This window comes from Nyctereutes procyonoides, unplaced genomic scaffold, assembly GCF_905146905.1.
Source record: "Nyctereutes procyonoides isolate TBG_1078 unplaced genomic scaffold, NYPRO_anot_genome, whole genome shotgun sequence".
Lineage (NCBI taxonomy): Eukaryota > Metazoa > Chordata > Mammalia > Carnivora > Canidae > Nyctereutes > Nyctereutes procyonoides.
Genome location: NW_026575036.1, coordinates 7,125,825 through 7,145,301, shown reverse-complemented (window position 1 = coordinate 7,145,301; position 19,477 = coordinate 7,125,825). Strand labels below are relative to the sequence as shown.

Genomic DNA, 19,477 nt, shown 5'->3' with positions numbered 1-19,477 from the left:
TGTCATAAATCAAGTGATGATTTATGCATGGGTCTTTTTCTGTACTCTTTATTCTGTATGGATCTATATAGGTATCCTTGAGCTCAGGCCACTCTGTCTTAATTAGTGTTGCTCTATGATAAAGCTTAAAAATCTGATCATCTAAGTCTTACAAGTTTGTTTTTAAGATTTCCTTGGCTATTCTGCTGCTTTCACATTTTCATGTAAATGCTTGTCCATTTACACACGCACACACACACAAACAGACACACACACGCAGGCCTGTTGGGATTTTGATCGAACTGAGTTGACTTTGTAGATCAATACGGAGAGTTTTGACATTTGAATCATAGTCCATCTTCTGGTCCATGGACATGGTATATTTCTCCATTTACTTACGTCTTCTTTAACTAGTCTCAGTAATACTTTGTGGCTTTTAATGCCTTGCACACCTTTTATTAGATTTATTTCTAGATATTTCATTGTTTTTCTTATTATTATAAATAGTAGTGTTTTTAAATTTTTATTTTTCAGTTGATTTTGCTAGAATGTAGAAATACAATTTGTCTTCATAATGCAGCAACCATGCCCAATTTACATGTTTATCCTAATGGTAGATTCTTAGGATTTCCTATGTGTACAATTATTCTGAATTTTATTTCTGCCACCATCATGAATATCTTTCTTCAATTATTTCTTTCACAGTAGACGTATACTTTTTTATGCTCAATTAACACGTTCATCATTTCCTTGTTGATGTACATTTTTTTTTGATGGTCAGACGAGCAAACAAAAATACTAAACTGTGGTTCATTGAAGTTATTGGGCACTTTGTTGTCATATCCTATTGAATCCAGAATACGACGATATTAGTAAAGCAAAGAATGACTCAGACAAAATTTGTTTAATTCAATCACGAACTTCCCATATACATCAAAGCTCAAGATATCTCTTTTCTTGCTTGTGTTTCTGGTTCCTATGTTATCTTTCTTTCTTTTTAAGACTTTATTTATTTATTTATTTATTTATTTTTGAGAGAGAGAGAGAGATAGTGAGAGGGTGCATGAGCAGGGAGGAGAGGGAGAAGCAAGATCCCTGTGAGCAGAGAGCAAGGACCCTGACGTGGGGTTTGATTCCAGAACCCTGAGATCATGACCTGAGCCAAAAGCAGACTGAGCCACCCTGGCAGCCATGTTATCATTCTTAAAGTATTTCCCATGAAGTTTATCTTTAGTCACAGATTTATCTGACAATTCTATGAAAAATTTGTATTTTCTCACTACATTCTCTCCCTTCCTGCAACGCAATACCGATTAGCTAGTTCCTCTACTATGTGTTAATATTAACAAGAAGTTCAACTTCTGTAGTCCTTTCCACAGTTACATAATTCCTTAGAGCCACTAATTATTTTCTTATTAAGGCCAAAGGATTTGATTACTCTAGTCCTTTCATATAATAATTACATTCTGATGGCTTGATAGCCTTGTATGTAAACTCTTTGAATATCAAGTTGAAGGAAATATTTTGCAACATGTTATCAAGAAAATCCAGGTGACATCATTTTTACAGTAGACTTTGGCTTAGTTCTGGTTTAAAAATTACTCTTGTGAAGAATTGCAAAACGTATATATGTATGTATGTGTGTATATATATATGTATACATATAAATATACCTCTAACTAGCTCAGTAATTCTAAGATCATTCTGCCACTGAGTGAGCTAGAATTATCATCAAGGACGTTACTTGTTCTGTTCCTTGTGTAAAGTTAGTGTTTAGTAAATACTTTTTGATTCATTTGATGAAAGATGTCATTCCAGAACCAGTCAAGTGTTCTTCATAAATTCAAGGGGATTCTCTTTTCTACTATGTCTTCAGAAGAACTTCTAAACTCCCTGGATTTTTTCAGTGCAAGAGAAGATGATGTATTTCTGGTGTCCTACCCAAAATCTGGTAATGTTTATTTTAATATATTTTTAAGTGTATAAGTACATTTTAAAATGTATGAAATATAAGAAATAAGAAGTATAATATACTACTAATTATGAATATGATAGTATAATAATATAACATACTACTATATAGAAATATAACAGTATTTACAAAACATTTATTTTTTAGAATCATTATCAATAGGAAATTTAAGTATCCTAAATGCTTATTTTAATGAAAAAGTTTGACATTAGAGAGCTGAAAACTGTGTTTTGAGAAAATTCAACTGGAGGATTTAGAGCTTTTATTATAGTCTTGTTTCTCATTTATTCATTAAAGTATACATATATATGTATATATAATAGCATGTCCAATTTTTTAAAAATATTTTATTTATTTATTTATTTATTTATTTGTTTATTTGAGAAAGAGAGAGAGGCAGAGGGGGAGAGGCAGTAGGAGAGGGAAAGGTAGGAGGAGATGGAGAGGCAAACACCCCACTGATGCAGAGCTTGTTACAAAGCTCTGAGTGGGGCTTGATCCCAAAATCTTGAGATCATGACCTGAGCTGTAGGCAGAGGCTTAAGCGACTGAGCCACCCAGGCTCCCCACAGTGTTCAATTTTATGCCTTCTTAGCCAAAGTTTATTTCCACATATAGTTACATACCCATGAAAGGACCATTATGAATACTGTCATCCTAGGGATAATCTAAATTAATTATGTATTATTTTTAATTTTGAGAAATGGACAGATTATATAATATCTAATGACCTGCTGCGATTTCCAGAAGAGGGGACCTGTGTGAATGGGCATATACCTGCTAGCACGGTTTAGCAACTAAGAGCTTAGCCCCTTCAAATCATGGTTGCATTTTACTTCTCTTATCTGATTATCAGTCAGGCCCAAGAGGCCTTCCCCAGCAGAAGACACAGAGTTCACATAAGGCCAGAACTTCCAGCTTTTTTTTTTAAAGTATAAATCATATACGTAGTTCTTTTGTTGGAAAATAGCGTTGCAAATGGAAATTAAATGATAGCTTCCAGAATACCTCAGTGTTCTATGTAATAGGTCACTTTTTGAATGACTGACTGTACCTTACCCTAGGTTGATATGTTAGTTTAGAAAGTGGTTTATATTTTTAAGGTTCTTTGAGCAGGTGGCTAGTTTATAACCATATATGTCAACAACCCTATATAAAGCTTCCACTCTACATTCTGATGCCTTTGATATCACTCACCAGCTCCAGAAGTCCCCTGAATACAGCCCAAAACTGTATTCTCTCTTCACCAGAATAAAGCAATAGATTTGTGAGAATAATAAGAATGTCATTGCTATATTAGTCATGTTTATATGAATGTTATAAATATTTGACTTATTAACATTATAATCTAAAATAGTCTTAAATTTAAAACATATCATGCAAATGGGAGGACTGTTTAAATATTTCTTTAACTATAAATTAGTTAATATTGTAACAAATTTAGAATTGGAATTACAGTGAGATAAATGGAAAGAAGGCCTGATTTAAACTTTTTAGGAACATTGCTTTCAAATCAGCAAAGCATCCTCCCCATCTAAACTTCTACTTTCCTGTTCTAGTTCTCTATTGTCTACAACTTTAGAGTTTGCTTTATGTAAACATAAAGTGATACTCCTTCCAGACTTCATGGTAGCAGAGGATTATATCCTTATGATGTCTGAATATAGCATTTGTTCACTGTTCAAATGCTTTTCTTGTACAACAACTCTGTATTGGCACACAAACAAAATTAAGATCCAGTGTCTATCTTCCAGGGGGAAATGGAGAGATAAATACAAATATAAGCAGTGGCAACTATGCTCTGGTGTGTGCTACTTGGGAGGGACAGAAAGGGTAAACAATTATGCCAGGGGAGTGGGAATTATAGTGTATAAAAGAGCAAGATGCACAAGTTTGCAGGACCAGTGGGAACTGCGTATGGAAAGATCTGTGTGTTAGAGAAGGTGCTAGAGGTGAGTGTAGCACAGACTATTTCAAGCTGAGGAAATAGCATAGACAGTGCTCAGTCTCTTCAAGATCTTTCAAGTGTGATTCTTCCTGTAAAAAGAATTAACGTCTCAAGCATTTCAACTGGTGTCTCTGGTTTCAATGGGTGTCAAGAGGTAATAATAACTATTTATAACAAAATTAATGCATTCCTTGCTATTATAACCTCATGCTAATTTTCTATATTTATGTCATTAAGACTTTCATTTACTTATTTTTTTAAGAGTTTCATTTAATTTAAAAAATGCTTTTTGTCTCATTTTTGTGTCAAGGCACTCACTGGATTGCAGAAGTCATTGGGAACATTCCCAATGCTCGAATGAGTCTTACATCTCCCATTGAGTTGGGAGACATTTCTAACTTTGACGAGCTAAAAATGAACTCTAAGAGAAGAGTTATTCCCACGCATTTGAGCTACAACATGCTACCAGTGAATATTAAACAAAAACAATGCAAGGTGAGTTCAGTGGTTAAGAACAAAGATTTGGGAGGATCAGAAAACTGGGCTTGGGTTCTTGCTCTGCCACTCTCAAGCTGTGTGACCTTGGAAAATTGCTAATGTTCTCTGAGCCTTGGTTTCCTCATTTGACACAGAAACAACAGTATCCATTGCATATTATATGGCAAAGATTAAATAAGATAATGAATATATAGGTGCCTCAGTATCTAGCACACAAAAACGATTTAATAATCTTTTAGTAATGAAAGAAATATGAATGCAACATTGGCATGTCACCCATAATTACACTAGACAATGTCTTATTCTAGTCTGTGAATCTGGTTTTTGCCTTTTTCTTTAAATATTGATGTCAAGGGAAAGAAAAGTTGCCTTAATATTATTTTATCTATCATTTTTGCAAGGGATTATATAGGAAAAGAATAAAAAATAAATTGTGTATAAGACATGAAAGAATATATAACTCAGGCTCTTTTTAAGTGCACACATTATTATTATTTTAAAAGTTAATGATAATGTAAAAGAATATTTTCATATGTTTCTTACTCAAATTTATGTTCTCATGGAAAAATGTTTATGGACTAAGGTTATGGAGAAAGCATGTTTTCAATCCATATATACTTGATAATCTCAATTATTTAAAATACACATACACATGCATTAAAAAAAAAGACTAAATGTAAATGTATCAACATAACGAGTGGTTTGCTATGGTATGGCATGAGGGTTGGATTTTATTTTCTTTACAGATACCTGTGTAAGGAGCATTCCAAAATTCTGTTTTGATGAGAAAATGTGTATATTTGAAAAGCAAAAGCAAGATACATGTGTCCACTGTAGCAAGTTTCCAGTAATGAATCCTGTTTAAATAGTGTTAGCCATAGTCTAAAAGTAAAAACAAAAGTAACCTACCAGTCAAGTGTGCATAAATCAAAGCAGATCTTCCTATGATTGTAACTCTAGAACCACAAGGTCTCCATGCACACCATCTAGTCCTCTTCCCAAACGAAAGTAAACACAATCAACCAGAGACAAATGTCCTACAGTGTTACCTTTACCCCCAGCAAATCTACCAGACAGAAGAGATGAAGTCATACTAACTTGATTAGCATAAACTAACTGGATTTCACTTAACTGAGTCTTTTTATTTCAAACAAACTCAGAGAGAGAGAGAGAGGAAAGAGATTTGGGGATAAAAGGAGTCTGGTAAGCTCAATAACCCTTACTCAGGGCCACGCAACAGCAATGATAACAAAGGGCTGTCAGAAGTTACACTGTGTTTTATAAACACATGACAACAAAGACAAAAGTAGATGGTTTTCCTTTCATAAGCAAAGAAACTCAAGCTCTGAAAGGTTAGGGTGCTTCTTAAAACCGCCACAGTAAAGATGGAGCCTTAAGGTACAACCCTGATGGGGAGTGAAGCTCTCTGGTTGTACCTGGTTTCCCCAGATGGTGACCTGTCTTCTGTTGCTTCCTGCCTAGCTCTCAAAGCTTAGGGGCTACTGGAACCTTCCCTGCTCTAGCAGGCCTGGCAGATAGTCAGTTCCTCTTGTGATCTTTCCCTACCAGCCCTCGACCCTACTTAGCCTCCTATGTCTATTTCCTAATCTTTGTCTCCCCCACCTCCTTTTTATGGTTTCCAAACTCTCTTACATGAAATTTATGTTTTTAGCTCATTTCATGATACTTAGTTAATATTTAGGTTTTTTCTCAGAGTACTATTCTGCTTTCTCTGCATATCTTTCAACCACCCCTCAGATTTCTTAGAGTATTGTATGTGTGTGTTTATTGTGTATAATTGACATAAAACATTGTATTCATTTCAGATGTACCACTTAATGGCTCAATATTAGTATATATTGTGTTAATAGTTTGTATTGTCTTAATTAGTATATATTGTACTAATAGTTTGTATCTGTGTTACTAGTTTGCATTGTCTTTCCCACTGGATAATACTGACATGTAACTTTGGGTATTCTCCAAAGGCCCTAGGACACTCCTCTCTCCCGAAACGAACAGACAAAAAACTCCAACTTCATGGCTAAGGCCTAAAAATCTGCCACTTTATCTCTTTTTATTAAGACAGTGAGTCGATTTTTAAAGGATTTTCAGAGCCTTGGGGTTCTGTGAATCTGCTCAGAATGCAGAGAGCAGTTAGAGAGAGCGTGAAATGTTGAGTTACTCCACAATTCTCTCTGGAGATGAAGAAAGGCTAATGGGGGCAGAGCCGGGGAGAGAGCTGGCTCTTCAGTTCTCTGCACAGTGGCCTTTACACCTCTCAAGTGAGGAGGACCAGGTGGACTATGAACACAGTACAGAAAGATAGTTACGTATTAAACATGACTCAATAAACGCTTTCTTACCTACGTAGTATGCGTCCACCTGAATATCGATTTAAGAGCAAGTGGAACATCTAGTACTCATGCAACATTGACCATGATCGAAGATAGTCCTACTACACTCAGCGTCTCTCACTGTTTTCTGGAGGTTTTTTATATGTTCGGACTGCATGTACTCTGTACCTCCCCAGTTACAACCTTCATGACACTGCATTCCCTTACCTGACCATTTTGAGAGAGCGGGTAACATTTCTGTCTTGCACATATGTCTTAGACCTAGGACATTCTGTTCTGCTGGGTTTCTGGTAGGTACTAAACAAAAATTTATTGAATTGAATCAGATTGCAATGGCAGTGTTTGTGTTAATTAGGAGGGTGGCTCAGATTCCCTACTCTGTGGGGATTAAACTGGAGAAAATGAAATGCCAAAACATCATTCTTCCTATAAATAAGAATAGACAATTTAAAAGAAATCTTAGTGTATTTATTCATTTATTTTATTTTTTAAAAAGATTTTATGTATTGATTCATGAGACACAGAGAGAGGGGCAGAGACACAGGCAGAGGGAGAAACAGGTTCCCCATGGGGAGCCTGATGCAGGACTTGATCCCAGGACTCCGGGATCACGACCTGAGCCAAAGGCAGATGCTCAACCGCTGAGCCACCCAGATGCCCCATAGTGTATTTAAATCATGTTTTATAACATTGAAATTATTTAAATTGTATCATGTTAAATTTTTTTATATTAAAAAAGTGCTCACATTCAACAAAAGAATAGAGGGTTTCTTGTGTCTACCGCTGAAAAGATAGGACCACAGTTAACACATAAATTGAAAAAGTGTGGTCAGTGGACTAGTAGCACTAACACCAGCCAGGAGCTGATTAAAAATGCAGATTATGCCAGGCCTCATCCTGGACCCCTGAATCAGAATCTGCATTTTAGCAAGATTCTTGGACAACTCATTTGCACAATAGCATTAGAGAATCACTGGCCTGAGTCTGGCTCAATAATCAGCATAAGCTGCCAACAAATCACTGCTTGCAGAGGTAAGTCCAGTTGCTTTTTTAAGGAAACATTCTGTGTGGGGGCTGTTTCCATCTAAAAATAAACTGATTTTTTTAACAGATTATCTACATCATTAGGAATCCAAAAGATACGGCCGTTTCTTTATTCCACTACTACAGAGATAACCCGAATCTCCCTGGCATTGAAACCTGGGCTGCATTTTTTGAGCTTTTCCTAAGAGGAGATGGTAAATATAACAATGATTTCTATTAATCATTTGAAAGCATTTTCCAAAAGTTTAACTGGATCCTAAGGGCCTACTTTCAGAAACACATTTGCATAGATTATTCTTTTACTTCTAAGCCATTTTTTCTCACTTTGTTTCTTCATAGACTTTCTTATCACCTGTGGGTAGTATGGATTTGCAATTACTTATTGAGCTGGTTGCAATGTTTTTAAAACAAAAATTAATTCCAATCAGGCATCGCTTTTTTTTTATACATGCCATTAGTCTTGTCAGTGAAATAATTATGCATTGATTGGAGTATAGCAAGATACAGTTGAAACCTGCACGGGCAGCCCAAAACATATCTTAAATATACCTAAATGGAAAACACCAACAAATGATACACATACAAAAAAACCAAAATTCTCCCTCCACATCCCAAAGAGGAAAAAAAAAAATCCCCAAACAAAACAAATGAAAGAATTAGCCATCTTGACACTTGGCTTATAAAGATGAACAAAAAGCAATTTTTGCTGAAAATACTAAAATGATATATCATTTGATTGAGCTGTGCAACGGATATTGATCCTGCTTAACCGTGCATGGCCTTTGAATTTATTACTTTTTCTCTAACTCACTGGTATCTGAAGAACTTAAACACTTAAAAACAAAACCCAAAAAGCCTGAGTTCCTAAGCTTTCATTAAACAAAAATAATAAACCAAGACAATGCAGAATTTAGAAGAGGCATGATTTAGAAACATTGTGTACCCACAGGATCTTATCTCTCACTGGGTTTAAAGGTAAATCTGCTTAATTATTAGTTGCGCTATTTCACTTGTAAATTATTAAGCTTTTACTTGTTAATTTCAGAGAGGCCACAGCAAGTATAACCTTAACATGAGGATGTTGAGAACTTGCTAGCAACAAAGTTTAACACTTTCTTTTGACTTATTCCCTATGGGATAATATACTATACTCACAATATTTCCTCTCCTTTTTTGCAAGCATTTAGTAGAGTCATAAAATTTCAGGAATGACATGTCTATTAAAGATCATCAGGTTAAAACACCCACCTGATGTTTGAATCACCTTTGCCAAGAGTTGTACGGGCTAAACTTGAACTCCTTAACTTTGACAACAGGTTCACACCCCCAGCTCCTGTCCCCAAATGACATATTCCATCTTGGTACTGCTAAGATGTTAAAAAAAAAATCTTATTATGTAATATAGACACTTAGCTAAGTGCTAGGCAAACACGATCTCCTATCATCCTTACTAGAACACACGAGCTAGATGTTCTCCTTATTTTACAGGTGAGGAAAATGCAGATGTTGGGAGGCCAAATAACTTGTCCAGATGAATCACTCGTAAGGAGCCACAGTTTAAATTCAGGTGTCAGCTCCAAAATCTTTGCTGTTACCACTGTGGCATAACTCATCCAACAAGAAAACTGGTCCTCTGATCATGAATTCCTCCTCTACACCATAGCCTTCTAAATATTTGGAGATAGTTAGCATGCCTCACTCTGCCTCAATTCCATTTTTGGAATGAACAGAGTTTAGATACATAATTTATTTAAAAAAAAAAAAAAACAACCCAGATCTTGAGTCTGCTTTTCCTCAGGAAAAGAAAAGCCACGTTTGTCTCCAATTATTATACACCTGGGTTCACTACCCCTCTCACTGCTGCATGAGCTCTAATTTGGCTACATCTCTATGGTTTTGCAGTGCCCAGAAGACAAAAAAACATCTTCTGGGTATGGTCTGACTAGGGCAGAGTAAAGTAGGCCTGTTAGTGCTCTTCTTCTGGATATTATTTCTCTATGAATATATCCACAGACAGGGCAACTCAGTCCATATGCAGGGAAGCAAACTAGCTTTGTCCTAGGGCATTTACCTTTGCTACCACCACATTATCTGATGTCATAGCAGAACATCTGGGAAAGGCAGTCAGTTGGAAAAAATGCTCCAGATGAGTCTTTTATACTTTCTTAGGTATGCTAATAGATTTTTAATTGTAAAATGATCTGCTGTGTATTATACAATCAGGTAATCTAACCTGGCCAAGCCCTGTCCACACTAAGAGTAGTCAGTGAATTGCTAAAACTTTTTAAAATTTACTTAAGTGGGAACGGCATTTATGGTATTTATAAAATGAAGTTGTCTGTTCTCCTGTTAAATATATGTGACTGTATTTCAGGGATGTTCTTCAGTGACTTTTTGAGGAGAGGATACTTTCTCTTGCCAATGACAACATGATATAGTAGAAAAACAGACTATGGAGCTAGAACAACAGGAGTCAAGTCTTGACTAAAACTTATTCCCTGTGTGACTGTGGACAAATTGCTTGATCATTCTGAGGTTTGGATTTTTGTAGGATTACTTAGGTGTTCAAATGAAGTCACGACTAAAAATTGACTATAGAAATCTACTCACTCTATTGGATGTATAGTTTCATTTTAGGGCAGAAATTTTACAAGCAGGCATTCATCTAGAAACATTATTTTACAACTGAGGCATCATGATATCCTCCAAACTGTAAAATATATATATATATATGTCTTTTTCCAAACCATAAATATATACACATTATATGAGAAGACAGTACCATAAAGACATAGATAGCTACACATTTATCTTATCATTTAATTTACCTTTCAGACAGCTTCCAAATACATTTTAAGTTTTCAAATAAAACAGTAAGCTGTGTTCTGGCAACATCTTGACAGATTAATATCTCAATGAAATGAATATCTTAGTGTCATACTTTTTTCTCTGTTAGCCTCCTCTCCAGTCTTATATAAGAACTCCATATTTTCTAGGCACTTCATCTTGGAGAATTTGTGCACAGTCATCTATCATCAGAGTGCTTTCTAGAAACTAGAAATTAAAATGTTCTTTGTAACTGGATCAGAACAGGGCAGAGGGTTTGCAGAAAGTGTGGGAGGTTTGAAATAGTTGATGTGGAGAATAGAAGAGTGTGTCAGTGCAGGACAAATAGGTTTGCCAGGCAACCCTGGGATACTTGAGGCTAGAAAAATGGATTTGCAGTGGTGTCAATACAGACTTGTCTAAATTCCTTCAGCAGAAGGTTAAGTGTTCTGATTCAATACAGAGTGTTTTTCAGGTGTTGTTGAAATAAGCAGTGGGGGAGCAAGGAAGTTGAAAGTTTGGGCCAGAAAACTGTTGAGGAGATGAACAAGGGGAAGGAAAATGAAGATTAAAAAGGACACAAATGGTCCATGGGGTATTTGCAGAAGCTGTCCCTCAAAGTGTTGGTGGCAAGACTTGCCCTGTCCCCAGGGCGTTGTGGTGTAAAACCAGTCTTCTGTGACTGCAGGAGGCAGATCAGAAAGTCCATTTCTGACCCAGATAAGGCTAGGAAGAGTGATATTCAAAGAACACGAGTCTTAAAGGAGCCTGTATTATCTAAGAGGGAGGGGTTCTGCAAATCGATAGGAAGTGGTGAGATTGCTGCTGCATAATCCATGCCTAAAACGCATGGGTTGGTTGAGAAAGAGTGACTTCTGTTGGGGGGGGGGGCATGTTAGGGGAACAAGTAATTCTGGATAACAAAGGAAGGCCATCCAGGTATCTGTTTAGGACAGGAGGTGATAGAAAATTCTGTCATTAAGTGAAGGATGCAGAGAAAAGTGTTTCCCATAAAAGAAATATTTGAAGTCTCCGTTTTGGAAGCTATACTTCCTTTAAAACCATAGGTCTAGACAATGAGGATTCTGATTAAAAAATTAACCCAAAGTGCTATTCTGTATATTGGTAAGGAAGAGACAGGCAGCCAATTTCTTTACATTCTTTTGTCTTTTTGGAACAAGATGGAACGTAAATTAATGAGTTAATAAGAGAATAGCTGGCTCTCAAATGATGATCGGGCTATCACCGAAAAGATTATTCTTAAATCCATTTGGGGTATGTAGGCATGCATTTCCTCCTGAAAAACCATCGTGGCCCAAGTCCATTACAGCTAACTACCAGCTGAAACACTGTGACATGTGGCCTCTTTCCACACCCAGCCGTGCAATCACAGAAGCCTGGGCTCCCTGACAGTCCTGAGGGCTTCCATTGCATCAGCATCTCCTGGTGGTGATGTCACCCACCAGGGCTGGGCTGAGCTGCCTCTGCCTAGGGGAGGTGGTGACACAGGTGGAGACTGGGAGCATAGTCTGAAGTAACAGAGACTCGTTCACTCGATAAATTCCTAGGAGAGAAAATCCCACCAGGTGTTTGTTCCTGGGAAAAGACTGGCCTGTTCTTAGAAGGTAAACTCCCTATCACTGATAGGGTACTTGGGTCATTCTAAGATAAAGTATTTATGTAAGTCACTGAACTGGCAGTGAGAATGTTGGTAACCGAAGATGTGTCAGCCCTTTCAAACACCCGTTCTTAATTATACAGCCCTCTGGGTCCACAGGTTAGAAAACCAGGCTCTGTGATGATACCATGGCAGTGCTTGATGTCCTAGTTTTACAAATGCATTATGGTTATTTTCTTGCCCTTTACTTCCTTAGGAGCCGATACTGTGAGAAATTGCAGTTAGTTAGGAGTTAATGATACATCAATTTAGTCAAAACTTTAATGTTCAAAATTTATATGGCACAATGCCTGGCAAACACTAATGGCTTCATAAATGCTTATTAAATAAATCAATAGCGGATCTTCAGAAAATTGCGAGCAGAGGAGCTCTTTTATAATTTGGACATTAGCTAGTATTAGATCTGTGGATAATAGGGGTGCATGGAAAGATGTATATGTAGCATTTTAAGTTACTATGTTTGATGTTTTAGATTGTCAAGCTAGTCAACTTTCTGTCATACAAGAAGTTGCTCACTTTTTGTTTTTTATCATCACTGTTGATAATTTGTTTTGCATGATCATATTTTACTTTTAAGCCCCAGAGATTTTTGAGGTCTGTCAAATTAACAAAACAATAAAGAGATAATATCAACTACTGGTAAAGCCCTAACTCTGTATTTTTCAGCCTTGAACTAAGATAAATAAATAGAATTCTTTTCACTTTTCTTACCCCACCCCTTTTTGAGGAAGTTTATAAACTTTTTCTGCTAAGAGCTTATAAAAAGCGTGTCACTTTGCAGGAAGAAAATAATAAATTCTTAATGTTTCTCTATTTCTCCCCTAGATCCAAAGTAGTTAGCAGAACATAATTACTGAGAAAATGGGTATCTCTGTATTTCTACTGTATTTCTACTGTCACTTCTGATGATGATAAAAAGATACTACCAAAGAAAAAAACAACACAGCCTTATTAAGAGATATAGCCATCCAATTTCATTTCACAATACTGTATTTAGAAACAGTAGTGTTTCATTTTATTTTATTTTATTTCATTTTTAAAGATTTTCTTTATTTATTCATGAGAGGCACACAGAGAGAAGCAGAGACATAAACGGAGGGAGAAGCAGGCTCTCTGAGGGGAGCCTGATGCGGGACTCAATCCTCAGACCCTGGGATCACGCCCTGGGCTGAAGGCAGAAGCTCAATCACTTAACTACCTATGTGTCCCAAAACAGTAGTGTTTTAAAACTGAGCTCTTCTAAGGAAAACTCTTTTATTTAAATATTTTAAGATCTTATTTAATTTTTAATTATTGAATTTTATTAAACCTAATTATAAGTTCCTTCATAGATAATGAATGACACATTGTTACTGTAGAAGACAGGTATTAACATATATAATTAACATTTTCTTTTCTTTTTTTTTTAATTTTAAACCCAGTATAATTAATTTACAGTGTTATATTAGTTTCAGGTGTACACTTCAGTGATTCAACAATTCTTATGTAAAACTTTTTCATTCTAGAGTCTAATACATGTGTGCCTTACTTTGCCTACTTTGTTGAAGTAGGAAGAACCTTGGGATGCCAAGCCATGATCTTGAATATTAACACCATTCATTTTTCCTTCTAGTTGTATATGGATCCTGGTTTGATCATGTTTTAAGCTGGGAAGAACACAAAAATGATAAAAACATTCTAATTATATTCTATGAAGAAATGAAGAAAGTAAGTCCTTTCTAACATTTCAACAATCAAAATTTAAGTAAAATTAAGTTAAAACAGGAAATCAATAAATTCTATTTTCAGGGTTGAGAAAATGAATTTGGTGTTTTGATGAATTACACTTTTAAAGAATAACTTTTCTTGCTGCTCAGGATCCTTCTAAAAGCATAAAGAAAATAACTACTTTCCTCGGTATAAATGTGAATGACAGTGAAATTAATAAGATTGCTCAGAAGACGTCATTCAGTGAAATGAAAAATAATGCGGCCAAAGAAAACTGTGATCCAAATCATACCATCTGTGCCCTCACATCCAATAGGAACCTGGTATTTCGGAAAGGTAAGTCAGAAAGGGATGTGGTATTTTATATCCCTAGGACTTGTATTTGGAAGTAGTTCCATTTTACCATTTAAATTTCACCATCGTGCACCCTCTCTTGCACAATGGATCGCTTATTGTCATCCCTCAGTGAATATTTAACTAAACAAATTTCTTAAATTGCATTATTTCCAGACATTGAGATGTCCATGCCCAGATAGGAACCAACTGAGGGAAAGACATGCGTGTCAAACAGATAGATGGAAATTATAAAGCTCCTTGAAGAATGGGCCTCAGGTCTGCAGCCTAGAATGTTTGCTAATAACTTATCCTAAATTTTGCAAATGTGCTTGCTTAGACACAACCAAATGCAGTCTTGTCCCTGCATTGAGACAGCCCCCATAGAGCATGGAAGAGCAGTACATGACACATGTTTTCTTCAGAAGACAGAAGGGAGCTGATGAGGGTGGACAGTGCACTTTCGTAAACTGATCAAATAACTGTCCCCGCAGAAGTTAGGGGTAGACAGAGTAGCTAGAAGTGTTATCTCAGGACCTTCTTCTACATGAAAACCCAGAGAGAAGGAAAAAAATCCACTACTTCCTAACATTTAACTTAGAACCAGTTTGAGAACATCCGGATATGGAATTGTGTTGAAATCCATGTGAGTTTTAGTCCAGATCCTCCCTGGATCTTACAGAACTTATAATAACAAGATTTTCTGCAATTAGATACTCAGGTATCTTACTAGAAAACACACCTTTGTTTCCATTTTTTGGCTCATCTGAATATAATTCCTCCCAAAGCAACTATTCACTAACTCATATGGATCAGATAGTGCCTTAACTTTGCAAATTACTTTGTCTTTTTTGGTGGTTCATTTTTTATTTTCTCATAGTTGCAAAACCAGGCCTGGGAGAGAGGAAGAACTCAATTCAGCAAATATTTACTAATAAACTCTTTTCTAAGAACTAAGATTCAAAAATTGAATAAAATAGTCTCGTCCCTCAGAAGATCACAATGTAAAACAGTAGTAGGTGATAATAACTGTGCTAGTAGTATAAGCAAATGTGAACAGTAACATGAATATGGGAAAGAGAATTTTTTCATAACAAAGTAGGTGGTGAGGAGATGACATAGGATCTGGGATTGCAAGCATGAGCAAGATCTTACCAGGAAAATGAGAGGGAAGAAATACATTCCAGCAACAGCTAACAGCAAGAAGAAAAGCTCAAAACCACCAGGGAATTGGACTGTGCTTTTTTTTTTTTTAGAAAGAGCAGATAGTCTCCTGTGCTAGAGGGTATATGATGCATGGAGCAGAATCAGGGAGATAAAAATTGGGGCCAGAGAACAAAAGTTCTGATGCATGTTATGAGGGGGTCTTTTTCTCCCCCTGGTCTATTTGCTGCTCTAAGAAGGGACCTGAAAATAATAGAGCAGGGTGGAAAGTTGTTTAGAAGAGGGTGACACCAGAGGCAGAAAGTCCAGTAAGAGGTCATTGTAATAGTCCAGGTATGAAACATTGAGGGTCAGAACTTGGGCCTTATCAGGGAGCCACTGTTGAGTGGAACTCAGCTCAGAAGTCAATTTAGGAGCTATTGGCAGTTTATGGAATGAAGCAAAATTATTCAGGATGAGTGGGAAGGGCTAGTGGAGAAAGGATTAGAAGGGGAAACCCTAGAGATGCTAACATCAATGGGAGTGAAACAGCTGAGATGAGCCAAAAAAATGAAACTACCAGAATTACAAAGAAAGCTGGGGTCAAACATGGCCATGTATCATTCATGAATTCTGTTGGTGGTTTCCATAGTGGTGGCGATGGGAGGCAGAATGCAGGATTGAAGAGATGAGAGAGAGAAAGAAGGGAAGCAGCAAATAAGGACCCCTCTTCCAAGAAGTTCGAAAATGGAGGACAAGAACCAGATGACATGGGAGGGTCAAGAAAAAGATTAGGATGAGTGGGAGAGAGATAATAAAGGGAAGACAGAAAGGATTTAGGAAAGGATGCATGAAGAGAGGTGAAACAAGCAAAGAGATGAGAGACAGATTGGGAGGGATTATGGTCAAGAGAATGATGAGAGATGAGAAAGTTCTGATGCTTCATGGAATCCAGTGATACTCTTGATTACTCTTGATATCTTTTATCACTGTCCTTTGACATATGATTAGCAAAATCCTCAGTTTCCACCCATCTTACCCTACCAACTTGAGAAATTTTACTCTAAAGAGAAGAGAGGTAGTCTTTGGCCTGCCATACAAATGACACTAGCAAATATTCCCAAATGAAACCATATCAATATAATTTAATCTTAGCTAATAACATTAATTCTAATGAATTTAAATTCTATCTTAAAGTAGTTTCTTTGTATAGGATCTGACAAAACACAGAAAGTCAACAGTGAAAACATCCTCACTGATACTAGTCACAATGAGTGCCTATTGTTAAATTTGGACTATATGAAGAATTAAACACAAGAATTAAATGGATTATTCACTGTATTCCTTCTATTGGCTGGGGGGGGTGGGGTTGGGATCCATCCTCTGAAAATAATCATTTCAAATGAACTACAGAAGTCAATGATGCAGACTCCTTGGTGCAAGAGATAATCCTCACTTTATGGAGGAGAATTTATGCCTGCAGTTGGGAGCTGATATTCTAGAAACTGACAATGGTGGACATGGAGATAAGGTGACAGGCAAGGATACAGAGTAGTCCACATAAGTTTCAGAAGCCTAAGGGTCCCTGTATACTAAAATTTAAGGGGGAAATTACTGAGGAACCTATTAATTTCTTAGGGCTGTGGAAAGATGTAGAGATAGGATGCATGCTGCAATATTGCTCATAACATTGAAAACCTCAAATGCACTTAATTGGCCTCTAACCAGAAACTGTTAAATGTATTAAATCACATTCATGCAGGGGTTTACTATGGAATCATGAAAACTATTGAGTGAGAATAGCTGGAACCTACTGAGCTTACTATGTGCCAGGCATGTTACTAGATTTATCTTAAACTTGACAATAGGCTCTTGAGGGTGATATTCATATTATTTACATTTTACTAAGATGCCAAGCAGCTGAATAACTTGTCCAACATCATGCAACTAGTTGCTGGTAGAGTCAAGATTTGAATCCAAGCAGTCTTATTCTGCCCCCCACAACTTTCACTGTAGATATAGAAGTGCTAATATGGAAAGATGGTGTGTAACTGGAGGGGAGGGGAGGGGAGGGGAGGACATCATGCAAGTAACTTGGCAATGGTATTTCCAACTCTCTGTTATCAATATTGCAAAATTAATCTCCCTAATGTAAGACCAATTAAGGTGAAATAGGTGAAGGGGTTAAGAGTACACTTATCATCATGAACACTGAGTAATATATAAAATTGCTGAATCATTGCACTGTACACCTGAAATTACTATAACACTGTAAATTAATTATACTTGAATCAAAAAAAAGGAAGAGAGAGAGACCAATTACCCAGCCCTGTGATATGTTATCAGCACAGTTATTGCTTCACAGGTGCATAGGTGGGGAAAAAAGTGACATCATTATGTTCCCTTTGTCTGCTTTTATGTTTTATTTTTAAAAGAGTTATTTATTTTAGAGAGAGAGAGAGAGCACAAGCAGGAGGGGTAGGGAGACGGAGAGAGAATCTCAAGCAATGAGCGTGGAGCCCCACATGGGGCTTGATCCCAGAACCCTGAGATCTCAACCTACCTGAAACCAGGAATTGGGTGCTTAACGGACTGCACCACCCAGGCCTTTTAAAACCTTCTATGGTTTAACTAAAGTTAGGTGAGACATTTCTTGCCTGCTAGCATAAAACCTAGGATATTTATATATTTTAATCTTCTTTTCTTTTTAAGAAATAACTTTCTAAACTGTGTATATTATTATGCAACCATTACTGAGGAAATTAGAAGCAACAAGTAAGCAAATGAAGAAAAGAATAATCCCCTGGTACTTATCACCAAGAAATGATATCATTCATATTTTATTGCAAATCTGACAGATTTTTTTTTTGGTGAATGCTATATATTTAAATTGGTTCTTATCTGATATGTTTCCACTTTTTCCAGGAGCAGTGGGTGATTGGATAAACTACTTTACTTCAAAGCAGAGGAGAGTATTTGATGAACTATTCACAGAGAAAATGAAACACAGTGAACTAGCAAGACACTTTGAAGATGACTCTTAATATAAATGGGGAATGAAACTACCTTCCAGGGGCACCTGGGTGGCTCAGTAGGGTTAAACACCTGCCTTTGGCTCAGGTCACGACCACAGCAGTCCCTCTGGGGAGCTTGCTTCTCCCTTTCCCTCTGCCTTCCCCTGCACCACCCGCCCCCCACTCATTCTCGCTCTCTTGCACTGTTTCTCTCAAATAAATAAATAAAATATTTATTTTAAAAAATCACTTTCCATTTGATGTGATGCAGTACTTGGGGTATACATAAGTATTTTTTACCAATATGAAAAGCAGATATTTCTTTCAGTGAGAAATGGACACTTCATGAATGTGTCAGAAGTGTCATTTATGAGAGATTGTTATTAATATATTTGGTGATAGCAAAGAATTATTAACAAAAGGAAGTATACAATTTTGAAATGGCTGAATTATATATCTGCTTTCAAGATATTGATAAGGCAAAGAAGTTACATCTTTCAAAGAGCATATTACCATGGGTGTTCTATAAACTTCATTAATGTACAACAAAGCAGTGAGGGATCATCCAAAATAACAAATGTCTTAGAAGAATTTATTTTTTGCCTATTTGGACATCATGACCTCTAAACAAATGTTTTCATTTCAACATTCCTTGGTGTCTGTGTAGAAATAGTCTCCACTGACATAAAAAATGACAAACATAATCTTACTAAGGTGGAGCACCTAATATGTAGATAATATCAAATTATCACAACCTGGTACCTTAGTGAAAATGAAGAATGAAAGGATACTCTTTCACATTAAGGTAACACTGATTCGGCATTCCAGTATTTTCTTTATCTTTTATAAAGTGAATTAAATGACATAATTTCTTATTTTCCACTTTTGAAAAGTATAATTTTACTTGAAGTGTTTATGATTTTTTTCTACTATTTTGAGTATGTATTCTTTCTCCAAGTAGCATTTTCAGGATTAATTCAA

The 19,477-nt window shown here is 36.4% G+C and overlaps 1 protein-coding gene across 1 annotated transcript; it reads left to right on the top strand.

The window, feature by feature from the left end:
• Positions 1-1,785: 1,785 nt before the first annotated feature.
• LOC129505490 (sulfotransferase 6B1-like) lies at positions 1,786-18,668 on the top strand. The gene is made up of 6 exons (XM_055318515.1): positions 1,786-1,930; positions 4,210-4,394; positions 7,863-7,989; positions 13,912-14,006; positions 14,156-14,342; positions 18,408-18,668. Exons 1-6 carry the CDS (start codon positions 1,786-1,788, stop codon positions 18,524-18,526), a joined length of 858 nt encoding a protein of 285 aa, XP_055174490.1. The 3' UTR covers positions 18,527-18,668.
• The last annotated feature ends 809 nt before the right edge of the window (positions 18,669-19,477 follow it).